This window comes from Nymphalis io, chromosome 24 (genome assembly GCF_905147045.1).
Source record: "Nymphalis io chromosome 24, ilAglIoxx1.1, whole genome shotgun sequence".
Classification (NCBI taxonomy): domain Eukaryota; kingdom Metazoa; phylum Arthropoda; class Insecta; order Lepidoptera; family Nymphalidae; genus Nymphalis; species Nymphalis io.
In genome coordinates this window covers 3,776,015-3,800,673 of record NC_065911.1, presented here as the reverse complement: position 1 = coordinate 3,800,673, position 24,659 = coordinate 3,776,015, and the positions used below count along the sequence as shown (strand labels likewise).

The following is a 24,659-nucleotide window of genomic DNA, read 5'->3' as shown; positions in this document are numbered from 1 at the left end:
TTTAAGTTATACAACAATTTATTTCCATGTGTTATTAAACATAAGAAAGCTATAAAAGGAAGTGTTCGTCATAAACCGCATTCGTTATGATTGATGTCGATTCGATTCGGCCCTGAAAGATTGGGGTCAACGACACTGTTTTTAAAATATTAATAAACTTATACTTGGACAGGATTTGTCGGGTGTTGAAGAAATGCATTAATTCATTTGCCGAAGATTGATAACGAATCGGATGAGAGGATTTATTAAATCTTTGTGGAAGTTATTTTTATCAGCAACTCATTATAAAACGAAATTGTAAGATTATGATAAAAGAACACAACCCGGTTTTTAGGGTTAATACACGTTAGTTTACGTGTTACTATAACGTAAAGTAAATAAAAACGTAAGTAAAGTGAAATGCGCAACGCTTACAAAAATTAAAAAACGTCAATGGCGCAAGTTTTACTTATGTAAATTGGATTATTGTCGTCCTCACTCCTAACACAAGCTTTAAACTTAAGTGGGTGGGTGAATATTTTTTAGTAATTTCCTTAAAACGGGAATTGCTAGTATTATTTAAAAAAAATCTTTCTAAATAATAAGAAACGATAATTAAATCCTCCTGAATTTCGGGCTCTGAGACTAACCAAGTGCGCAGGATATATTATATTGCACAGGTTTGTGCAAACACAAGTGCACTCCTTACTTTCCCATTCTCATAATCCGATGGTACGGCAAATTCAGTACAATCGGAAATATTTTCCGCGGCTTTGTTTTTTTGAAGGAACAGAGGATCCTTGTCAGCTTCAAGACTCTGGGCTACTACTGGTGATTCTTCGATAGAAAAAAAAATATATAAATAAAATATATATATATATACATTTGGCCAGGGTTTGACCCCAACCCCTTTAGATCAGACGCCATAGGCCATAAAAGATTAATGTTCATAATATTAAATTGATTACATACCTGAGCTGCATTCTGTACCAGCAGTTTAACAACGGCCTCCTGACCAGCAAGAGAAGCGATGTGCAGAGCAGTGTTGCCCTTCTTAGTAGCAGCATCGATTGCCGCCCCTCGCTCAAGAAGTTCTCGGACAACTTCTACGTGACCATCTTTGGATGCGAGATGGATAGCATTCAAGCCATTCTGTGAAAAGATAATTAAATAACACGAATTTAAAATTAGCATGACGTCATATTCTCGATGAATATGAGCTAGTGTTTCACGATACAAAACTGTTTGTATGTGAAGGAAGTAAGTTTTGAATTTTGATACTGTTAAGACTTTAAATCAATTATTTTCTTAGAATACTTATCTTTACTAGTTAAATATAGCAAATAACAAATTTATAGCCTGTTATTGCCCCACTGTAGTGAAAAAGCGTCTTCTCCATTTGAGGAGAAGGTTAATTTATTCAATTACCGCGCTTTAATCTGACACATGTAGAATTTCTTACGATGTTTGCCTTTACGAGACGCAGGAGCACATGTATCAATGGTTCTTGCCCGAGTTTGAACAGACGAATAAGAATTATTCTTGCCACTGCGTCATATAGGCTACAATTTTTATTAAAATGTTCTTTTAATGTCCCGTCATCACGATGGAGAGAACGAATTAAACCGCTTTGTGTTTAAGTCGCAGTGTGTTTTATCACCGTTGAAATGTTTTGAGGTCAGCACCAAGCATAATAAATAATTACAATTGTATTGCCGTTTTATTGTTCATGACTTACTTTTTTGGGAACGTCGTTGTATATAGCTTTACAGGAGAACCGATTTGTATTTAATTTTTTTATGCACATATTTTACTAATTATTCTGAAGGGCATGGTATTCTTTTAACTATAATATGATAATTAATACAAAGCGCTCTCAATTTTTTTCTGTAGTCTTCATCGATTCAACAGCGCTGCAGAGAATGATTTAAGAAACAAATATACATAATATGTATTAAGTATGGGTGACATGCGACAGGAGATGTTGTTTTTATCGCGGAAAGAAAATGTAATAAGCGCCAAAAGCTTTTTATCGATATAAAACAAAAATACCGAGATTAATTTTAAATATCATATCGCTCTTAAATGTAGTATTTTCGGTTGTTTTACTATAGAATAATATATTTTTTATAATTTATAACATAATAATTAAACGGACTGACGTACGAGTATTAAACAGAAAATTTTAAAGATTAGAAACCATTTTGTGATTTTTATTCTATCCAGAAAATTGTATACTTTTTTGTTCACACAACTTGAAAGTATTACGTAGTGTTTATATACAATATTTTATTCTTCATTTTGAACTGGATTTACAAATAGTAAATCAAATAATAGATCAGCTATTTTGTATCATACCCTATTTATATACTTACGAAAATATTTGCTTTAGTGCTGAGAAAACATAAATGCAAAATTGATGGAATGCTAGTGAGCGAACCAAGTGAGGACGGTCAAGGAAATATTATTTTCTTAATTTGATTTGACTCTTGATGTTTACCAAAATTTTACATGATTTAATATTATATTTGCCATTATGCAAAAGCCAATTAATGCCAATACGCGAACAATCTGCGTCAAGTGAAGTGACGCTAAATAAAGAATATTAATAAATTGTTATACTAACACTGGTTGGTTATCGTTGTATAATTTTTAAATTATTTTAACCCAATAATTATACGAATACTTAAAACTGTCAACTCGCATTGGAACAACGTGGAGTAAATCTCAAAATCTTTTCCTCAAAAATAGGCTTTCTTTAGCCCAGCAGTGGAAAATGTATACCTATTATCTGCTTATTAGTAAACCATATTATCATAACCATTGAAATAAAAAAGTGTAACTACCGAGTTTCTTATGTGTAGACACAAGAACCGTTAGTACCGTTCCGAACCGTCAGTAGAACGACAATTCAAAGCTACTGGTATTTTATAATTATTTGATTAAAGTATAATAATAATAATATCCTGGGACATTATTCAAACACGACCATCTGATCCCAAGCTAAGCGAAGCTTGTAAAATGGAAACTAGACAACTGATACACTACATATTCTACTTTTCTTTTGTAAATACATACTTATATAGATAATTGCACCTAGACTCAGGACAAACAGACATGTTCATGCACACAAATGTCTGTCCTGGGTGGGAATCGAACTCACAACCTTCGGTGTGAAAGGCAATGTCTAACAACGCCAACCGGCCCGTCAATTAAAGTATACTTTGATTTTAACTTAATATATGCGGTAAAAAGTTATTGACCGATTTAATTTCACAGTAATTAAAGGTTATGGACTGTTATATATTCTACTATAATATACAGTTTCAACTCAACAAATCTGTTGCCAAAATTGGAAACTATGACAAGAATAAAACAGCAGAAGTCATCTGCAACCGAACACTAGCTTGGCTCTCATCCAAGTGTTTCAAGTTCGATAAATTCATGTTTACATAAAACAAAAGCTTTCATTACAACTACGTATATTTGTTTTGCTTAAATATATTTATATTATCCGAAATTATTAACTTACGCTTACATGGAGTAGTGAATAGAATACGTGGATTTCGTTCATAGGTTGTCTATTCAAATGGTGGTATTGAATTTCCATATATAATTTGTCTCTTGCTCGACGATGAATTTACAAACGCAAGCTCTCACAGAGCTCATACTGAGCAGGGGAGCCTATGTGTTGAAATAATGTGCACATCATCTCTTCAAGAAGAAGACTTTGCCAATTTTTTTGTGGTAAAGTTTTTGTGTCTATGAAGAAACCTTCATAGACAATATTAACAATTTCTAATAATGTCATCAATGATAATATGTTACTTGGTGGTAGGGCATTGTAGAAGTCCATCTGGGTAACATCCACTGATCAGATATTCTACCGCCAAATAACAATATTTTGTATTGTTGGGTTCCGGTTTGAAGAGTGAGTGAACCTACACAAGGAACACGATATCTCAGTGCCGTATTGGCGATGTATGGAAGGCTTAATATTTATTACACCATTAATTTCTATGGGCGGTGGTGACCACTTACCATCATCAATTTGCCAGTTCATCTACCTATTTTATAAATAAAATGCTTCATAATTTATAATTGTGACGTCATTATTATTTTTTCAAATCAATGAATACTACATATAATACATTAAATAAAAATATTATTTTAAAAGCCAGTAAAAAAAAAAGCAGCGCGATTAAAAAAATACTAGCTAGTATGGGATAATATTTTGAACTAAACATTATATAACTTTCATTTAAAACAAATTCGCAATTTCTGATAGAAGATTTGTGTAGCACACAAATATAGTATTTTCGGCTGTTTTGCTATAGAATAATATATTATTTATTTTATAACATAATAATTAAGTAAATTAAATAATTAAGTAATAATTAAGTAAACTGGCGTCTGGTGTATTCTACCAACCGCAATTGGAGCAGCGTGGTGGAATAAGCTCCAAACCTGCTCCTCAAAATGGAAAGGAGGCCTTACCCCAGCAGTGGGACATTAACAGGCTGTTACAGGTGCTACTTACAAGGCCTGCCTGGCACACTTGCTTATTTAAAAATATGTGAAATGTGTGTGAATTGAGTAGTAGTTATTTTTACTATAACACATGCTGCATTTAGGTCCGCATTATTTACGTAATACCAAAAGAAAACTTCTATTCGTGACTTAATCGCGTGTCAAACTAACATACCCGTGACAATTCGCTTTAACAAAAAGCACTTTATTGCTATTGTAATAAAACTCATTTCATCAGAGGTTAATATACTTGGAAGGAAAATATTCGCAAATTAAGTTACAATATTTTTTTATGTTAGTCATTATTGACGAAAATGTGAAATTAATTTATTTTTATGTATGGAATGTAGTTATATTTAGAAAAGTAATAACATGGCGTTAGTAAAATATTAATCGCCAAAGAGAAGCATTGTAGAATTAAGCTGATAAGCGTCTTTTTATCGTATTACGTAGGCTGACAAGTCGACCTCATGGTAACACCACACCTATAGATATTGGCATTGTAGCAAATATTAACCATCCCTTACATCTCCAACGCGCCACCAACCTTGGGAACTAAGATGTTATGTCCCTTGTGCCTGTAACTACACTGGCTGACTTACCTTTCAAACCGGAACACAACAATGCCAAGTACTGCTGTTTTGCGATAGCATATCTGATTAGTGGGTGGTACCTACCCAGACGAGCTTGCACAAAGCCCTACCACTAGTATATTATCCATCCTTATATCTCCAATGTGCCACCAACCTTGGGAACGAAGATGTTATGTCCCATGTGCCTGTATTTACACCGGCTCAGTCACCCTTCAAACCGGAACGCAACAATACTAAATATTGCTGTTTAGTGGTAGAATATCTTTTATTGCACAAAGTCGTATCACCAAGTTTTGCTTCAGATTTTATGATCTAGAAAAACATATAGTGATCGGCTTTTATGCGTCTTTTTCTTTGGTTAAATTAATTTTGTTAATACATTTTATTAGTATAGTTAATGAAGACGTTAAAGATGCTGTACTTTTACTGAACTATGCAAATATTCCCCATAAATATATGTAAATACAAGAACACCACTTTTGTCACGTCAATAGTCTTTAAAAGCAGGTGAAAATAAAAAAAAACCATCTGCGTAATCGTAAAAGCCTGTGAATGTCCCACTGCTGGGCTAAGGCCACCTCTCCCTCCCTCTTCACAAAAACACACTATAGATAGATTTAATTATTTTTTATAGAATAGGAAGGCGGAGGAGCTTATGGCCCACTGATGGTAAGTGGTCACCAATGCCCATATTTCTTACATTGGCATTGTAAGAAATGTAAACCATCGCTTACATCACCAATGCGCCACCAACCTTGGAAACTAAGATGTTATGTTCCTTGTGCCTGTAATTACACTGGCTTACTCACCCTTCAAACCGGAACACAACAATACTACGTACTGCTGTTTTGCAGTAGAATATATGATGGGTTGGTGGTAAATTATTTACATGGATATAAATGTTAAAAGCTGATACATTTATTACATGTTTTATTTTATAATGTTCAGATAAGGTTATTCCGAAATGTGTGCATTGCAGTTTGCCATTTAAATAATTTAAAAAAAATACAATAATACTTACAGCATTGCTAACGTTAATGTCGACCCCTTGTTCCAAGAGGCTGATGATCTTCTCGATTTGACCTGCACGCGCTGCCCGGAGGAAAGCGGTGCTGGCGTCCGCCTGCATAGAAAAAATTCAATTGTAAATAAAAAAGAAATTTCACTTAAGTTAATGATTGAAATGTTTATCTATAAATAAATTTATGTTTATTTATGTTTCAAGAATATTTATTATAACAGAATGCAATATAGATATAATAAAATATCTGTCTGCCTGCAAGTGTGTTGGCTTAAAATCATTAAATTAATCGCAGGGTACGATGCGACAAGACCGTTGAGTCAATTTAAAAGCATTCGAGCGAACATCACAATTTTAGTTCATTATAATAAATACATACTGGTAAATTGTTCATAAAGGCGTTTATCAAGAAATAAGAAATTACTTAATATACACAAAAAGTGAACACATTGAAGAAAATCAATTCGAGTAATATGATTTTTAGACTATATATGTTACTAGTTTCCTCCCGCGGTTTCGCCCACGTGCTAGTGGGTAACAGGTATGAGGTAAAAAGTAGCCTATGACCTTTCTTGTGATTCAACCTTGCTTCATACGAAATTTCATCAAATAAGATTCAGTGGTTTACCCATGAAAACTTGACACACAGACAGAGTCACTTTTGTATTTACAATATTAGTATACATTTTATGTATCGCTTTATTAATTAAACTATGGCGTATAAGGCTATAAGAGTGCACGCGCTTTTAATAAATGTATAAATTTAAGAGAGTCGAGAGTCGAGATGGCCTAGTGGTTAGAACGCGTGAATCCTTACCGATGATTGTGGGTTCAAATCCAGGCAAGCACCACTGAATTTTCATGTGCTTAATTTATCTCGTGCTTGACGGTGAAGGAGAACATCGTGAGGAAACCTGCATGTGTCTAATTTCATTGAAATTCTGCCACATGTGTATTCTAACAACCCGCATTGGAGCAGCGTGGTGGAATAAGCTCCAAACCTTCTCCTCAAAAGGGACAGGAGGCCTTAGCCCAGCAGTGGGACATTAACAGGCTGTTATGTACTGTACAATTTTAAAGCTCTCGTACAATAGATTTGTTAAATCCACTGTTTTAAATCAATTGTTTAATATGTAGCTCATACTTCGTAGATCTAAAACAACTTATATTCACAACGGATGACTTCAGTGTATTACTAATTACACAAACATCTCGTAGTAAAGCGTATGTAAAATACATTAGATAAATCTAAAAGAATATTCAACTTTATTCCATTTGAAATAGAAGTTAAATTTATGTAAACATCCTTTTTATATTCAGAATTTTTAGACAATTTTTAAACAATACTGAATACGACAAACAAATTTAAGCTCTATATACTAGCAATAGAGATTAAAATTAATTAATAAATGTTTGGATTAGCTTTTAAATTGTTTCATATTTTGACATCATGTAAATTTTCATTTTTTATTTCAACGTACTGTATTTTAAATACATGAGCAACCTTTGTAAGTGTTGACTTAGAGAGTACTTCGTTCTCCCTCGCGTTTCAAGTGATTTCAAGTTAAAAAATCTTTGAAAGAGGTATCAAAGAGGGTTTTGACAAAGAACACTTGTTAGCCCTCGTCTATGGGCAGGTATAAATAGCCTTTGATTAAATAATCACTCATTTCTTTGACTCGCATTGGTATAAAAGAAATATGTCATTAACAGTGACAAGGTTCTATCACTCCTTTGTAATAAAAACTGTTTTACATTAAAAGTATTAAATTTATATGTTTAAGGTTTAGTAGTGCTGTTCTATAATAAATCGCTTCGTATCTAACTCGTGTCATGTTAAAAACCAGCGTGATACGCTATTTTGATACTTGTGTCCGTTAAATGTTATATTTATTAAAGTCAATATCGCATATAACTTTTTGATATTTTGCGATCCCTTCGGTTATAAACTTGAGGTCAGTTTGATCACTATAAAAACTTTTTAGCACGCAAGTACTAAAATAAAAAGATATAGAAACATAAAAGATATATAGAATATCATACGAAGGGGAGCTACTTGAGAGAACTAATAGAATTGTATATATAGTAACATACATCATTATTATCTTAGGAAGACTTCTTGAGGGTTTTTATTATCTGAATTAGTTTGTTTGTTTGAATGCACTAATCTCAGGAACTAACACAAAAAATTGAAAAAACTACCCATTTATTGTCTGAGGCTATATATAACATTAAGCTATATTGTTCAGTATATGATTAATACATAAAAATGACGTTGAAGATAACAATGACAAATTATCGCCATTAATAATAAATTAAATTACTGATATGGACGTGATATGGTTCTCAAAATTCTGTTGTTAGAGTATAAATTTAACATTAAGACAGTTCATTTTCGCTGCTTCAACGCGCTATATCTATGTAAATATTGATAATACCCTCCTGACCCATTCTAGCAACATAACCCTTCGGCCCTTTGTATTTTCGACCCTTCTCGTGCGAGACTTACCAATTGCGCAGGCTATAAGTGCGTAAATACAAGTACACTCTCTATTCCGTAATTCTCATAAGTAAAACAAATTCGACAAATCGGAAAGAGTTCTGATGCAGGAGTAACTTCATTTTAAATTTAAAATAGGTAGATGGTAAAATGGGCCATCTGGTGGTAAGTGGTCTCCATCGCCCATAGATATAGACATTTGCGCCGTGAGAAATATTCACCATTCCTTATATCGCCAATGCGCCGCCAACCTTGGTTATGTCCATTGTACCTGTACAATGTTACACTGTTAAAATTAGTTACACTGGCTTACAACAACACCAAGTACTGCCGTTTGACGGTAGAATATGTGATGATTTGGTGGTACCTACCCAAACGGGTTATACGTGTTTTCCGTAGCACCGAAATATAAACTCGACTAACATCTGGACTCCGGGTTACTACTAAAAGTTTCAATTTTCTTTTATTTACTCATAGTTTTAACCAAGCGCCACGGCATCAGCATCCTTGTAACATAGCCACTGGACGAAGCAATTCTATATATATATTTTTTTTTTTTCACAAGGCCATCTGACCCCAAACTAAGCAGAGCTTGTGCTATGGAAACCAGACACCTAATATATTACATATACTACTTTTCTTTTGTAAATACATACTTATATAGATATTACAGCTAGACTCAGCACAAACAGACATGTTCATGCACACAAATGTCTGTCCTGGGGAATCGAACCCACAACCTTCGGCGTGAAACCCAACATAATAAATACGTATCGATTTTTCACGCTGTCATGATAAAACTTTTATAAGCACCCTCATTTAAAGGGCTGTTAGAGTCAATAAAATAATTTTTCCACACCACATTTAAAATAACATTATTAATTTAACGCTAGGGTAACAAGTAGAACGTGAATGATATATTTTTTTGAAGCAGTAATATCGATTTTATATATCTATTTCTAGAATCGAGTATGTTACATTGTCTATTTAATAAATACACTATGAATATACATATTACACAATGACACACACACACCTAAAAATAATCTCTGTTATGTATATCAATTATAAGTGTACATAACATTCATAAAATGATCGCGTAATTATGATTTTAAAAATTAAAAATTAAAAAAAAATTAAATGGTTTAAAAATATAGATACAGTTATATTAAATATACTCAATATTAAATAAAGGTTCACTGCCAAACCATGTTGTGTCTTCTTTTTTCTAAAGTCAATTTGTGCTGATAGAAAGAGACAAAACTGTATTAAGTTTACATCGATTATAAGTAAATGTTTGCGTTTATGTACATATATGGAAATAATTCTGAATACATTTTTTTTTTTATTTTATTTTATGCAGACAGACGTCCAATTGGACGAATATTAAAATTTCATTAAGTATAATGAAAGTGCAATGATTCTATAGCATTTCGAAATGAATTTTTCCAGTGATGGTTAGAAATGTATTTACTTACAATAAATAAAAATGCAAATAATTTCATCGAAATAACAATATTCAGTCATTGGAATAGATAAGATTAATTCTTAGTTTATATTTGTGTGCATATTGTTTTAGCGTAGTGGTAAAGAAATGGTAGATATTGCTACTGTAATATTCCCACCCACGATTACCCACTAATCTTGGGAGCTACGATGTTATGTCCTCGATTAGACAAATATTAGTACTTGTAGTTTCCCAAACTTAAGGATCATGAATATCATCAGATTATACATTTATTTATATTAATAAGGATCAAAATTATCCATTCAGCTATTTCAGAACTCGCTTCATTGATTGTCAAATGCTAACAACCGACTTATGGTGACATACGATTTTGTACGTGTATTCTTGAAATGTTATAATTATAACGGTCAATGTCGCATATCAAAATCTGAAACTTCACGACTATTTTCAGGGGTGTATTTCGAGTTTGTTCTTTAGTAAGAAATAAATAATAATATTATATTAATAAATAAATAAATAATAATACTATATTAATATTATAATAAGATTATAATTTCGAAATTATAATCTTATGTCGTATGTATATTTCAAATAAACATTTATTTAGGCATATACTACGTTTTAAGTTCATGCATGCATACAAGACGTAGGGTACACCACGAGCAATTATTTCAACCCCTCTTAAGGGTTAGTCACCCTCGTATACATAAATATAGTCTGTCTGTTGGGGTAGTGATTGCAATGCACAAGTTATGTAAAGATAAATAGAGCATTACTATTTCCAATAGAAACAGTTTTGTAAAACTACATATTTGTATTCGATTACTTATACTTTTACTAAAAATTGAAATAAGCGTCGTCACCAAAATAAATAAGTAATATTTTAAAATAAGCGTCGTCGCGTCGGGCGACAGCAATTTCAAATCGATTAGACTTGTGAAAATTGGTAAGACTGACAATGTAAGGATTGGTTCCTACTTCTTACAGCTTGTCTATGAGAGATGGTGACCATTTACATTCAGGTGGTCCATTTGCACGTGCGCTTTCCTATTTTATATATTAAAAAATAGTATTTTATTACAATTACATTACAAAATTACATAACATATATATAGCGTCATGCGTCCGCAATTTAAACTCAATCGTTTCAAATATGACTCAAATATAATTTGCGGGATTACCTCTAAAGATACCAAGAGCCGAGATGGCTTAATGTGATCGCGGGTTGAAACCCAGGCAAGCTCTACTAAATATTCATCTGCTTAATCTGTGTTTATAATTCATCTCGTACTCGGCGGTGTAAGAAAATATTGTGAGAAAACCTGCATGTGTCTAATTTTACTGAAATTCTGCCACATGTGTATCCACCAACCCGCATTGCAGCGTGATGGATTAGAGAGAAGGCCTTAGCTCAGCAGTACATTCACAGGCTTTACTAAAATCTTCTCCATAACGCGTTCTTTTAATATATTTATTTATATTAGTTTAGTCGTTTTTTCACTTTGGCACTACAGAAAAGGTCTCCTTATTTATTAGTATTATAGATGGCGATGGATCAGACGGCGTCGCAGTCTAGTAATCACAAGCAAATATACCAATATCCATTTTTCAAACTTTTATATAACTTGCAATGATTGTTTGGGTGGAATCTTGCTACTCAATTTTGAAGCGGATATCTTGTACCGCGTTTATATCATATAAATTTTCTAATGACGTATATAAGTTGATAGTAAAAAGTTTAAAGGAAAAGTTTATTTTATTCTTTTTAGCGCATTTAAATAAAAAGTTTTTAAAAAAGTTTTACTTTTTATTTATTTATATATAAGATTGATTATATTGTAGTTTAAATTATAAAACTTTATTATACATTATTGATCTTGTTATTACGTGATATAAATTAGCCGAATCATGCTTTGTCTCCCCCCAATGACAGATAGACGAATGACGATAACAAACATTGGGGTGATTTCGGGGGTGGCTGCCCCTGTGACTTCATCGATATTTTAGCCTTTTATAGCTAGGGTTCCTTAAAAATTATTACATTTGATACTTAATATATTTTTTTCAAAATAATATATGTCTTCTTTTACTGTTTATGTAAATTTTATTTTATTTGAAATGTGATACATATTCATTTTAAAAATAATAGCAAAATAAGTTACTTGTTGACTTTAGAAAATAATAAATAATGGCATAAATATTGGTATAATCTAAAGATTTTTATATTTGTCCAAATCATGTTACGTGGGTGCCGTTGATAAAATATTATATGTATGTACCTACTTAAATAGGCAAAGACGAAACAGTTCAATGCCTGTTTTTCTTCTGTTTTTGAACCGATTTTATATTTTTATCGAGCGTGTTTTATTGCTATCAATAAAAAAACATGTTAATAAAATGAGAAAAAGATGTTTGAAACGTGCAAATTCATATAGATTTTTTTTAATTTTCTGTAATGATTATAATCGTTTATGGAGCAAAGGGCGAATACTACGTGAATTCGCCTATTGGTGGACTATGTATGACTTTAATAATAATAGGATATTTGTTGATATTTCTTCTGCAAATCTTGGATTTCTTACATCCTACTTTCTATCATTTCACGAAGAAGTTAGTAAAAAAACATTTCTCTCTTACAGTAGTCAGAGAATAAATATGAATAATTATTATTTTCTTACTATATTCTTGATTCAATATTTAACTTTCTATTTTAATTTATTATTATTTTGTCAAATTAATTATTAAACTGTGTATTAGTATTATAACGGTGATGTGATTACTTAGAATGAATTACCATATTTAAGTATTTTAATGTTAAGCCATGTTTTTTTTTATATTTATGTCTTAGTAAAAAGTAAAAATAAAGTAAATCAATTTTTTTATATAATTATAATAAGAACTATATTTACCAATATACACAATTATATGAGATGTATCTTAAAAGGATTATTTCTACCCCACTAACCTTATAGAACCATACAAAATTCAGTTACTTTACGAATTATGTTTTTATTATCATACATTTGAAATCCCTCTGAAATAACGAGTACTTTAAAACCGCTCGCTGATAGCTGTTATCCAAAAGATACTCAAAACGAGAGCGTCTACGAGCCAGACAGCTTTTGTTGCGCCCACATTTGTATAGACAGAATGATTCTTCTATGAATGAATTTTAGTGTTTGCGGTGTAGGGGTATTGACCGGTGAAAAATGAAATAAGCCAGCCAAACTCGCAGACAGAATATCAATAGTGATCATCATCAAAGTGGATGTTATAAAAACAGTCATGTTATTAACGATCATATAATATTTCCGTTCAATTGTTTATAAATTAAAAAAGGAACTATTGAATAATTGGTATTCAATTGAACATAACGTTTATTGTTAAAAATAATAAAATGTATAACGTACGCAAATCTTTTTTTTTCTAAAGATTATTACATAAAATATTCTTATTCTTATATTTTCTTTCTTTATTCAGCAAAGGTATGAGAGGATTTTTTGAATTGAGATTGTTTATAAACTGGATTTTTTTATACTGGAAGAATAGTGGAGAGCTAAGCCTCTTTAAGGCCTCGAGTAAAAGCTAACTTAGTAATAGAAAATATTTGCTTCTAAACCAATGGCGTTAATGATACAGATAGTCATGTTAATAATACAAAATTGAAAATTGAGTTAACTTAGTTTTGTTGCTACTAATAGATAATGACGACCTCCTAACCGATTTCTGCACTGTCTTTCTCATCAGAAATTAGCTAAAAGCACAGGATGTATTGTATTACAAAAGTATGAACACAAATTCAAGAGCTATTTTTATTCCCACACTCTCGTAATCCAGTTGATTTATAATCTGACATCCGACAATCCGACCAAAGAATACAGGCGCTGTAGCAACAGCTTAACGTGCTTTCTGAGGCACGATACTGATATTCCGTGCCTCAGAAAGCACAGACTGTCGGTACTGTCAAATTCCGTACTTCTATCCTGAATTTCTACCACTGTGATTTTCCTTATTTACTAAGTTATTAGATTATTATCAAGTTAGCATTAACGCCCATATACATTATATTTATCGGTATTGGAAGAATTGGTAACCATCGCTTACATCGCCAATATGCCACTATCCTTGGGAACTAAGATGTTATGTCCCTTGTGCCTGTAATTACACTGGCTCATTCTTCCTTTAAACCGGAACACAATTATACTAAGTACCGTTTTTTTGCGGTAGAATATCTGATGAGTGAGTAAAATTTCCCCTCAAATTTTTATTGGTCTGATCCAGGATTTGAACACAGAACCTTACGATATTAAGCCTAATTCTAAAGTCACTAGGGCAACTAAGCTGTTGTACGGAAATAAATAACATGAAAGAATTCGCAGTTAAAGCCTAATACGAAATAATACAATTTTCAACTTATTCTGACATATAAGTGAAGCAAACGAAAGTGAAATCGGACAGGCTTTTAAAAAACCCTTCAAAGTTTGAGAACCTTCACAATATTAAGAGTTTCCTGCTTGTGAACGCGTTTACAGTTTGAGGGGAGGTGCTCTGACTGTATATGTATAATATATGCATACATAGTTTTGTGTAATAAGTCTATTGCTACAATGAAACGATTTCGGACTTTAAGATATATTTAAAAAAAAACTTCGATCACAGGATGCTTAAACATAGATTTGGCACAGGAAACTTCACTAAAGCCTAGGTTTAAACACGCAATTTTAGGACCCAGTCATGTTGTAACCATTGGATTCTTTGAGTTCAATTATCCGTTTAATTAAGTCTACATTTTTCAATGATACTTGTAATAAAATAATAGTAAAGAACTCCAATGAATATTTCAAACCAAAATATTTTGTTAACAGTAATTGAACGTTGAATGTAGCAAACATGAGAAGCGATTTTGAGGTAATTGGCGAACAAATTATGAAGTTGGAAGTATGAAAATGTATTCATAAGTTCTCTTCAATTAAATCTCGTACAGGCATATTATTTTATTTTGTTAAGTAATTATTCTCATATATCGTATACCTTTGGTTGTATTATGCTACGCAAACATACGTACAGGTTATATAAAGTTATATTTCTGGAAATATTATGGTGAATGATAAAATGCATTTTTATAAAAAATCTATTTAGACAGGCGATCTTTGGTTATAGTATAAATCATTATTCGGTTCGCTGTCATCTCTGCTATAATAATATTGTAAAATAAAAAAAGTTTTTATTTAGAAAAAAGTCAAAATTTCGAAAAAAAGTTTGCATATTTATGAGGATTTCTACAAATAAATTGCATACAATTCAAAGGTTCGTAACTTGAAACTATAAATAACAAAACATTGTATGTGTTTAGGATATAACTCGGAACAATGAGTAGCTCGAGCTGTTAGGAAAATGGCATTATTATTTCCTCGATAAAGTGGGTCGATCAGAACGTCATGACCGCTGAAGTACCGTCTGCAACAAAATATGCATTTTCATTACAATTTTTTGTGGGTAAAGAAATATTGTATCAAAAAAATCTTGAAGTAAAAGTGCTTTTGTCACATCAGTAATATTTTAAGTTCGAATTCGTATTGTTTTCTATATCACGTTTGAGTAAAACCGGTTTTTTTACGCTGGAATACAACAATACTAAGTATTGCTGCTTGGCGGTATAATATTTATATATTAAATATAAAAGGGCAGTGCCCAGATTTTCACGAAGACCTGCCACCGAAAAACTGTCTGACCTGTTGTAGTAAGCTGTATGTGTCTTAAATGACTAGACTAAGTTATGCGCCACCTTATTCTAAATAAGATAATACCATTACCTAAATATTTTTTTGCTAACCCTACTAACATAAGTTACAAGGCTACGTATTGAATATTGATTCTCTTTTGTGTGTGTCTAGCATGTTAAATCAACTGTTGCCATAATCACATTCTCGCGTACTTATCTGATTAAAGATAAATAAAAAAATATAATATGAATAAACTTATTATACATAGACGATAAAGTCTTTGTATAATAATGTTTGAATATATTTTTTCTTGGGGTTACAAGTAAGCTTTAAGGTAGTAATAACGGAAATTTTAAATTATTGTTTTAATGTACATACATTAAAGAAAAACAAATAGGCTCCCCTAAGGTGAATGGTCATCATATGTAGCGCGAATTATAGGAACTAAAACGTTATATTAATAATGCGCTTTATACAATGACTGTCCACTAAGCAGCTTTCTCTTACAACCACTAAAAAAACTATCAATGCATATTAAAGATGAATCATAGAAGGATAATAGTTGCTTCATTATATTTATATGAACTCAAATCCAATTACAAATTTAATCATGTTATTACTATACCAAGGAACACGATTATAATATTTTAATTTAAATGAAATGTGACGGGAATAATGTCCGCCATCTTTGTAATCCGTCACCCTATGATAGGTCGCCTTTGTGTGTGTACGTGTAACAGCGCTGCGAGGATAAGGCTTTCTCTTCGTTGAACTCTGCTCCAGTGCAATTTGTAGGTACAAATTTAGCAGACTTTTATGTGGGTTTCCTCACAACGTTCACTTTTCCTTCACCCCGAAACTAACGAACACGAAATGAATTATAAATACGAAATAAGCTCATGAAAATTAAATGGTCCTTATTTTAATTGATACTGTAAGAACAGACACGACGTTACTTCGCAGGATTCTTGACAGAAGTAAAACGTCGATATTGATTTTTATTAAAATAATTTATAATTAAAGAAAACTATGTAAATATATTTTTCTTAATATTTTAATAATATATAGCAACGATATTTATAATAGTTTACGCGTCTTACACAAAGGAGTAGAAATATCATCCAACATAAGCAGTTTAACAGTAACAGTAACAGCCTGTTTATGTCCCGCTGCTGGGCTACGGCCTCCTCTCCCTTTTGAGGAGAAGGTTTTTTATTTTTTTATTTTATAGAATAGGAAGGTGGACGAGCATATGGGCCACCTGATGGTAAGTGGTCACCAATCGCCCTTAGACATTGGCATTGTAAGAAATGTTAACCATCGTTTACATCGCCAATCCGTCACCAACCTTGGGAACTTAGATGTTATCTCCCTTGTGTCTGTAATTACACTGGCTCACTCACCCTTCAAACCGGAACACAACAATACCAAGAACTGCTGTTTTGCGGTAAAATATCTGATGAGTGGGTGGTACCTATCCAGGCGAGCTTGCACAAAGCCCTACCAATGAACAATTTCACAAATCTTACGAGTTTTTTAATTAAACTTTAGTCGATCTTTAACATTTAACGAATGCTATATGATGTGTGTTGTTAAAGAATTCTGCTTTAACATACAGCTATTAGTTAATTATCGCTTTATACAGCACTAGCAATTTGCCATAATATATTAATTAAGCGCTGTTTTATAGCTGGTTGTTTCTAATTAGTTATTTAGAGAGTTGCCTCTATTATGATAGACATTAAATATTTACCGATGCTTTTGGAATTATCGATTGCGAATAATAAATGGGCCGCGCTGATTGAGCGACTGGAGTTTTGATATCAGGTTTACGAGCTGGATAAAGTTATTATTATTATTTACGGCTTTTTAATTACCTTCTACTATATTTTATGGCTTATTAAGGATATTAAGCAAAATTGCTTAAGTTTTATTTTATTTTATATGGGTAAATCCAGTTCAACATTAAAAATAAAAAAGTGTGTGTAAACTACATTATATTTCCAAGGGTTATGTCAGATCAAAAATATAAAAGTAAAATAATTTCTTGAAAAAAAAGAAAAAAATCACGAAATGTCCTCTAATCTTTATATTTTTCTGATATATACTCGTGCGAGAAAACAGTATAGTTAATTATATTTACAAATAATCTAGGTTTGTAACTAGGGATTTTTTGTAATAGTCTCGTTTCATTTTTTTAACGATAAAAAGCTAAATTTTCTCTTCGCAAAAAACCACACCCTGTTACATGTCACCCATACTTCGAACACAATTATACACAGAACAAATGATTTTGTATTTGTTTCTTAAATCATTTACAGCCAGAAAAAAAAATCATTTTCTGTTGACCCGATACGAAGAGTAGGTAAAAAATTGACAGTGCTTTGTATTTACTATCGTAACTCATTTAAAAAAAAAACACCATATTCTTCAGATTAATTTTTAAAATATGTATGTACAAAACGAAAAAATATTAAATGCAATACTATCGGTCGTTGTCGATAAAAAAAGCATATCCATATATATTAATGAGATCCCGCGGGTTAACTCTGAAATTTTGCATGTTTTAGGTGCACTCTTAAATCATTATTTGCGATTAATATACGTTTTTGTAATATTCGTTCATAGCATTGGGTGTTATAGAAGACGATAGCCAGATAACTGGGTTTTGTAAATAGTCAAAAGCAAATACGCGTAAGTCCACAAATCGTTTAACCTGATTCTATTCCGTTTGAGTGTATTTTCGTTGAAGGATATGAGTATAATAATTCACTGAGCAATTAACTCGAACATTTGTTTGTTCTACCTGAGGTACTAAGCTACGGTATTATTAACGGTATGGGGTTTGCCACTGCTCGACAAAACTCGCTTCTTCTTTTTTCTGTGTTGCAGAATTAAATCCTATTTTTTATATTATAAAAATTACTGCACATAGCTTAAAAATAAATGAAGAATATATATAAAGAAAATCTAAATTGAAATCTGAAGGGTCTATCTTCCTAAGAAATTGAATATAAATGCGAGAATGTAGGTGTAGACTTTATCATCCGAAAGGATCCGAATTTTTAAATGTGTGCTTAAATTACTGACCTACTAAATATGCCAAGATGTGCACAGCGATTTTAAAATGGTGGTTAAAATCCAATAACTATATCTAAGGCGCCTCGCCTCTGACAATTGCTATCTAGTAATACGGGTAACCTAGTTTAAAGATCAAATAGATCAAATTTCCTTTCAATCCTCGGAAAAGAGAATATCATATTTAATATTAAAAGGATTCATTTATTGCATGAAGTTTTTATTCCTATTCTTGGAATATATCCTTAGTAAAAACCTATAAAAAAATTTGCAGATATATAAAAGCTAAAACTAGTGTCATTGTATTTGAATCTCCTTTTCTCATTGCGTCCTGGATATAAAAGGGTCTCTCCTTTTGAAGTGTAATATTACTAATGTTCTCTAATATTTACTTTCATTTCAAGGTAGAGTCAAGAAACGGGGAATGATGAATGTCATACTCTAAGGTGGGAAGCTTTAGGTATGAAGAAGACAGACAATTTAAAAAAATGGATGGATTTTGTGAAGTATGACTTATGCAAGATACAGTAACTGGAGATGTGTGTGTGAAAATAAAGATGAATGGAAGAAAAAAACACACACACCGACCATTAATAAATAGAATATATGAAATGATTCTATATTTAAATTTGTATTTGCGTATTATGTATGTAAATCTGGTAAATATACTATCAAGAGGTCATTTCCTCGAAACTTTAGCGCTTTTTGTCTTATTATCGTTGTATTAAGCGTATTTTGTCTGAGTTTTTTTAATTGAGTAGAAATAAAAAATCAAACGATTAATAAAAAACGAAATATAATAAAACAAATTGTTTTGGATCCCGTTATTCTATTATGGCGTCCGATTGAAACCCAATATTCTAGTTATAGTTAACCAAGATGGCCTAATTGCTTTTGTCCGTTTCATGTTAAACAAATATTAAAGATGACCGTGACACAAACAGTACACCACGCCTATACATAAATGTTCTAATTAGTCAGTTATAATTAAATTAAATTATTGCTTTTCATAATGTGTTTCGAGTGAGTTGTCATGGTCCCAAATGAATTATTAGTTTTTAACACAATACTAAGTTAAAGCTTAAGTTAAAGTTGCAATATCTGATCGGAAGGTAATTTTAACTTATACTTCTATTTTTTCTACATATCTTCCTCTACCAGTTGTGTTTTGACAATCTTCGAATTCACTCTCATATTAATTGTTCTCGCACTCAATAAATATATATATATTTTAAATCGTAATTGGAGTAATTCTTATAAAAGTCAATCCCCCAAAATCAAACTTATTGTCATTGTTTATAAATAATTTAATCGTGTAGATAAATTACTTTTACCGAAAAGAATCCCTTTAAAGGAATTAATAGTTTATTTGTTAAAATAAAGTTTTAATTTCAATAATTGTTAGAATAAACTGCCCCTTGCATGCTATCATTTTACAGTCCATAATTGTGATTATATAGCATGACTATTCTTAAGCTTTTGTTTTTCTTTTAACATGTTTTTTTTTCTTGTGAGTGTACAATTACAAAGTTTCTTAAATAAAATAAATAAAGTTTTAATTTCAATAATTATTACAATAAAGTTTTTAATTTCAATAATCCGATTGGTCCTTTCAAATAGAACATTTACTGATGCCTGAATAAAACCTTGTCACAAACCTCATCTACTTATATGAAACCATAGTGGGATTACGATTTCAATTGAATAATCTTAAAAGTAACACAATATTTATATTAAATTATAATCAGCCCCGGATTACAAGCCTAAGGGCTCCAGACGTTTTTTTTTTATAGAATAGGAAGGCGGACGAGCATATGGACCACCTGATGGTAAGTGGTCACCAACGCCCTTAGACATTGGCATTATAAGAAATGTCAACCATCGCTTACATATCCAATGCACCTTGGGAATAAACTAAGATTTTATGTCCCTTGTGCCTGTAATTACTGTGACATTGGACCTACCCACCCTAAACTAATATAATTTCACTCTAACCACATCGAAATTGATCTTCAAATGTCAAAGTGCCTTGGGGCCTTGGATCTCAAATTCCGGGGCCGATTGTAATACATTAGTATTGTATGTGTCAGTAATAGTAATTATTATTAAAATAAGAGAAGTGAACGTCAGTCAAAACCGAACATCGTGAGTTCAAACCCGCGCAATTACCACAAAGTATGCTTAATTTTGTTTTTATAAATCGTCTCATTATCAGTTTATACTGGTGGTAGGGCTTTGTGCAAGCTCGTCTGGGTAGGTACCACCCACTCATCAGATATTCTACCGCAAAACAGCAATACTTGATATTGTTGTGTTCCGGTTTGAAGGGTGAGTGAGCCAGTGTAATTACAGGCACAAGGGACATAAAATCTTAGTTCCCAAGGTTGGTGGCGCATTGGATATGTAAGCGATGGTTGACATTTCTTACAATGCTAATGTCTAAGAGCGTTGGTGACCACTTACCATCAGGTGGCCCATATGCTCGTCCGCCTTCCTATTCTATAAAAAAAAAAAAAATTGTGAATTTTTTCCTGAGGTAAACTGCTTGCTTGAGGTAACCGAGATGGCCCCTTGGTTTTGACGGCTTGAATCTTAACCGATGATTGTGGGTTCAAACCCGGAAAAGCACCACTGAATTTTCATGTGCTTAATTTGTGTTTATAATTCATCTCGTGCCTGACGGTGAAGGAAAACATCGTGAGGAAACCTGCATGTATCTAATTTCATTGAAATTCTGCCACATGTGTATTCTACCAACCCGCATTGGAACAGCGCGGTGGAATAAGCTCCAAACCTTCTCCTCAATAGGGAGAGGAGGCCGTAGCCCAGCAGCGGGACATAAACAGGCTGTTACTGTTACTGTTAAACTGCTTATGTTGGATGATAACCCTAAGCTGTTCTTATGTCTATGTCAGAAATAATCTACATATATACAAAAATAACAGTCTGACTGACATATCAACATGCAAGTTAAACTACTTGGGCTAGCATGAAAGGTATACGGGTTCCTTTTACACATAATAAAATGAATAAGAATGAAAGAAATAATTGTATCCCAGCCACCTCTTCATACGAGTATATACTACCTTGAATTACAAAGGGCGAAAAATTGGAATAATTTTAAACATTACAACGTATTTTATTTTAATTATTATTGTTTTGTATTTATAAGACCATTAGCGTATTTATAATCTTAGACCAATTAAATGTTTACTTTACTTACTTACCTTACTTTAAATGACTTTTATTACAAATATCGTAAGACGGGATCTATAAAGCGTACACTGAGTATAGTAAGTATTAAATAAATAAAATACATAAAAAATAATTAAAGGAATTCTCGCCAATATTACACTTACGTCCTTTGTAATCCGAAGAGTATGTAGATACGTCATTTTTTGTCGTGTTTTTTGTTTTTTGCAATGACTTTAACGTCACCATATACATATATTACGTTACGTTACAACGAAATATATATGACACATTAATTTTCCAAGAATAAGAATTAAAAAAAAGTTTATTCACAATAGGTAACCAGTGAAGTGTCCCTAACACTGTGATGTCATAGTCTAGGGGATTCTTCAAGGGATTGTGGAAGCCCTATAGAAAATAACAAAGTCAAGGACATTTGAAATGGAACTACGGGATACACCTTCGTTAAATTGTATAGGCTTTTAAATTAGTTGTAATTAGATACCGCGTCTAAATGGTAAGCATTCGTTGAAACAACATTTTTGAAAATTTCAACTTTATGGAGGCGTGGTGATATAGTATGACCACTGAAGTTGGAAACTTGAAAATTTTGAATGTCTGTTTTACTCATATGAAGTCGGGAAGAGAAGATAGTTGAATTATTATATAGTAAATATTTACGTATTATTATATAATTTTCTTAACATGGGGCTATAACCTATAGTAATACTATAAATGCAAAAGTAACTGTTTGTCTGTTACGCTTTCACGGCTAAGCCACTGAATCAACTAATGGTGCTTGATGAAATCTGGTATGAGCAAGCTTAAGCCCCAAGGCAAATCATATGCTTTTTATTACCTAACTGCCCTACTCCCCCCCCCCCCTAACAAACGCCTAAAGCTGCATGCAGAAACTAGTCTCATCGACTGTAGTTGTAACATTTAAAGCGTCAAATAAGCTTATTTTAACGATTTTTTTGATATTAGATACAAAGATTGACGGCGTTGAAAACATCGTAAGGAAACCTGCAAATTTTGGATGAAGATCTGCAACATCAAACCCGCATAGACCAGCGTGGTGGAATAAACTCCAAGCTTTTCTCAAAAGGAAGAGCCCAGCGGCAGGACATGAACAAAGGAGATCCACTAACATAAACTATTTATACGTATGCCTTATACCTGCCAATTAAAAATACATTAAAAGAACAATGATCCTAATGCAGATATATGTAAATATCTTTTATAGCATAAAATATTTTCTTATAAATGAAAATATCAACAGTTATTCGCCATAATCAAATCTGGCTCCCGGAGCGCCGACAGATTCAATCCTAGTTCCAAATTAACTTAATTACTGATACCTTGCATAGCACCGTAGAGAAAATGTTTATTTAGCTTATCTAATAAATTGTAAAAATACAGATTAAAAATTATTACAAAAATAGTTTTACTGAAATTTTTATAATACTAAATAAACTGTTGTTTTTATAAAAAGCATTCTTAGGATTATTTCGATTATTTTAAAATCAATGAAAAAAAATATATAATCATAATTAATGTGTTGATAACAAAGATTGCACAAAAAAAAATCCATAATTATCGATTAAAATAAATTAATATACTAATAATAAATATATATATTAAATATATTTTATATTTATATTCTTTTATAAAAATAGCTTAGAAAAATAATTTAATATTATATAAGTCGGATCTAAATTTGGAGGCGCCTGTCCTTGACACAAGCGCTGCCGTTGCGACAAATATTCTAGGTTCTTTAACATACCTGGGTCGGCGTCGCCGTTTCCGTAGTCATGTCGTCGGACGCTAGTCTAATCCTTTTCTTTCTTCGCTGACATGAACAGCAGCCTACAAGCTTTACCAGCCTAAAACCAACCCGATCGGTCTCCGGACTCAAATAAACTAAAGCCGAGTCGACATCGCGGACGAATTATCGATTTTGCCGTGTCCTTGCACTGGCGAACTGACACGAGTGAACCGTACCGGGTTTTAGTCCTCACAAGTAAAAAGACCTTTTTTCTTAAAAAAGTTATTTCATAAATCGAATTTAAATTTTGATCGAACGCGAATGTTCCGCCATTTTCCTTTCGGATTTCGAGTCCTTTTTACACATTACCAAATACTAAATCTACTTGTAGAAAAACACTAAGCAACAATTAAAGCTGAAGCGATACACAGACACAGAATATTAGGGACATTTTTATTATTTATTTTATTTAAAATTCGAAGTATTTCGAACTAGTTGTTGCGTTTGGAACGTCACCTCGGGGGTGTAAAAGAATTTTGCCGGCTTTGGCCGACAAGTGAGATGGGTGGGGTGAGATAGTGCGCCTGCGCGGGATTTCTCTTTGGTGTGCGTGGTTTGCGTGTATGTTATTATTTCAGCAAGTATAACTTGGTCTCCCCGCGTCCCTCTGCGGCATATATTGTTATGGGTTCCGGGGTTAATTTGCTAGGTACTGGAGCTTAGGGTACGTTGGTTTTATTCACAAATACAATCGATAATGCAGAGCTCAGAGAAAACATCAGACACGGTGTCGGTGGGACAAAGCGG

General features: G+C 32.3%; 1 protein-coding gene across 8 annotated transcripts in view; it reads right to left on the bottom strand.

The window, feature by feature from the left end:
- LOC126777815 (ankyrin-2-like) overlaps nucleotides 1-24,344 on the bottom strand; it is a 64,306-nt gene extending 39,962 nt beyond the window's left edge. For all 8 annotated transcript variants that reach the window (XM_050500979.1, XM_050500976.1, XM_050500978.1 and 5 more), the window contains exons 1-3: nucleotides 23,871-24,344; nucleotides 6,124-6,225; nucleotides 952-1,131 (exon numbers count right to left, since the gene is read on the bottom strand). In XM_050500979.1, coding sequence (XP_050356936.1) covers nucleotides 952-1,131; nucleotides 6,124-6,225; nucleotides 23,871-23,900 — 312 coding nt within the window. In that variant the 5' untranslated portion in view covers nucleotides 23,901-24,344. The remainder of the gene's footprint in view (nucleotides 1-951; nucleotides 1,132-6,123; nucleotides 6,226-23,870) is intronic.
- Nucleotides 24,345-24,659: the final 315 nt, after the last annotated feature.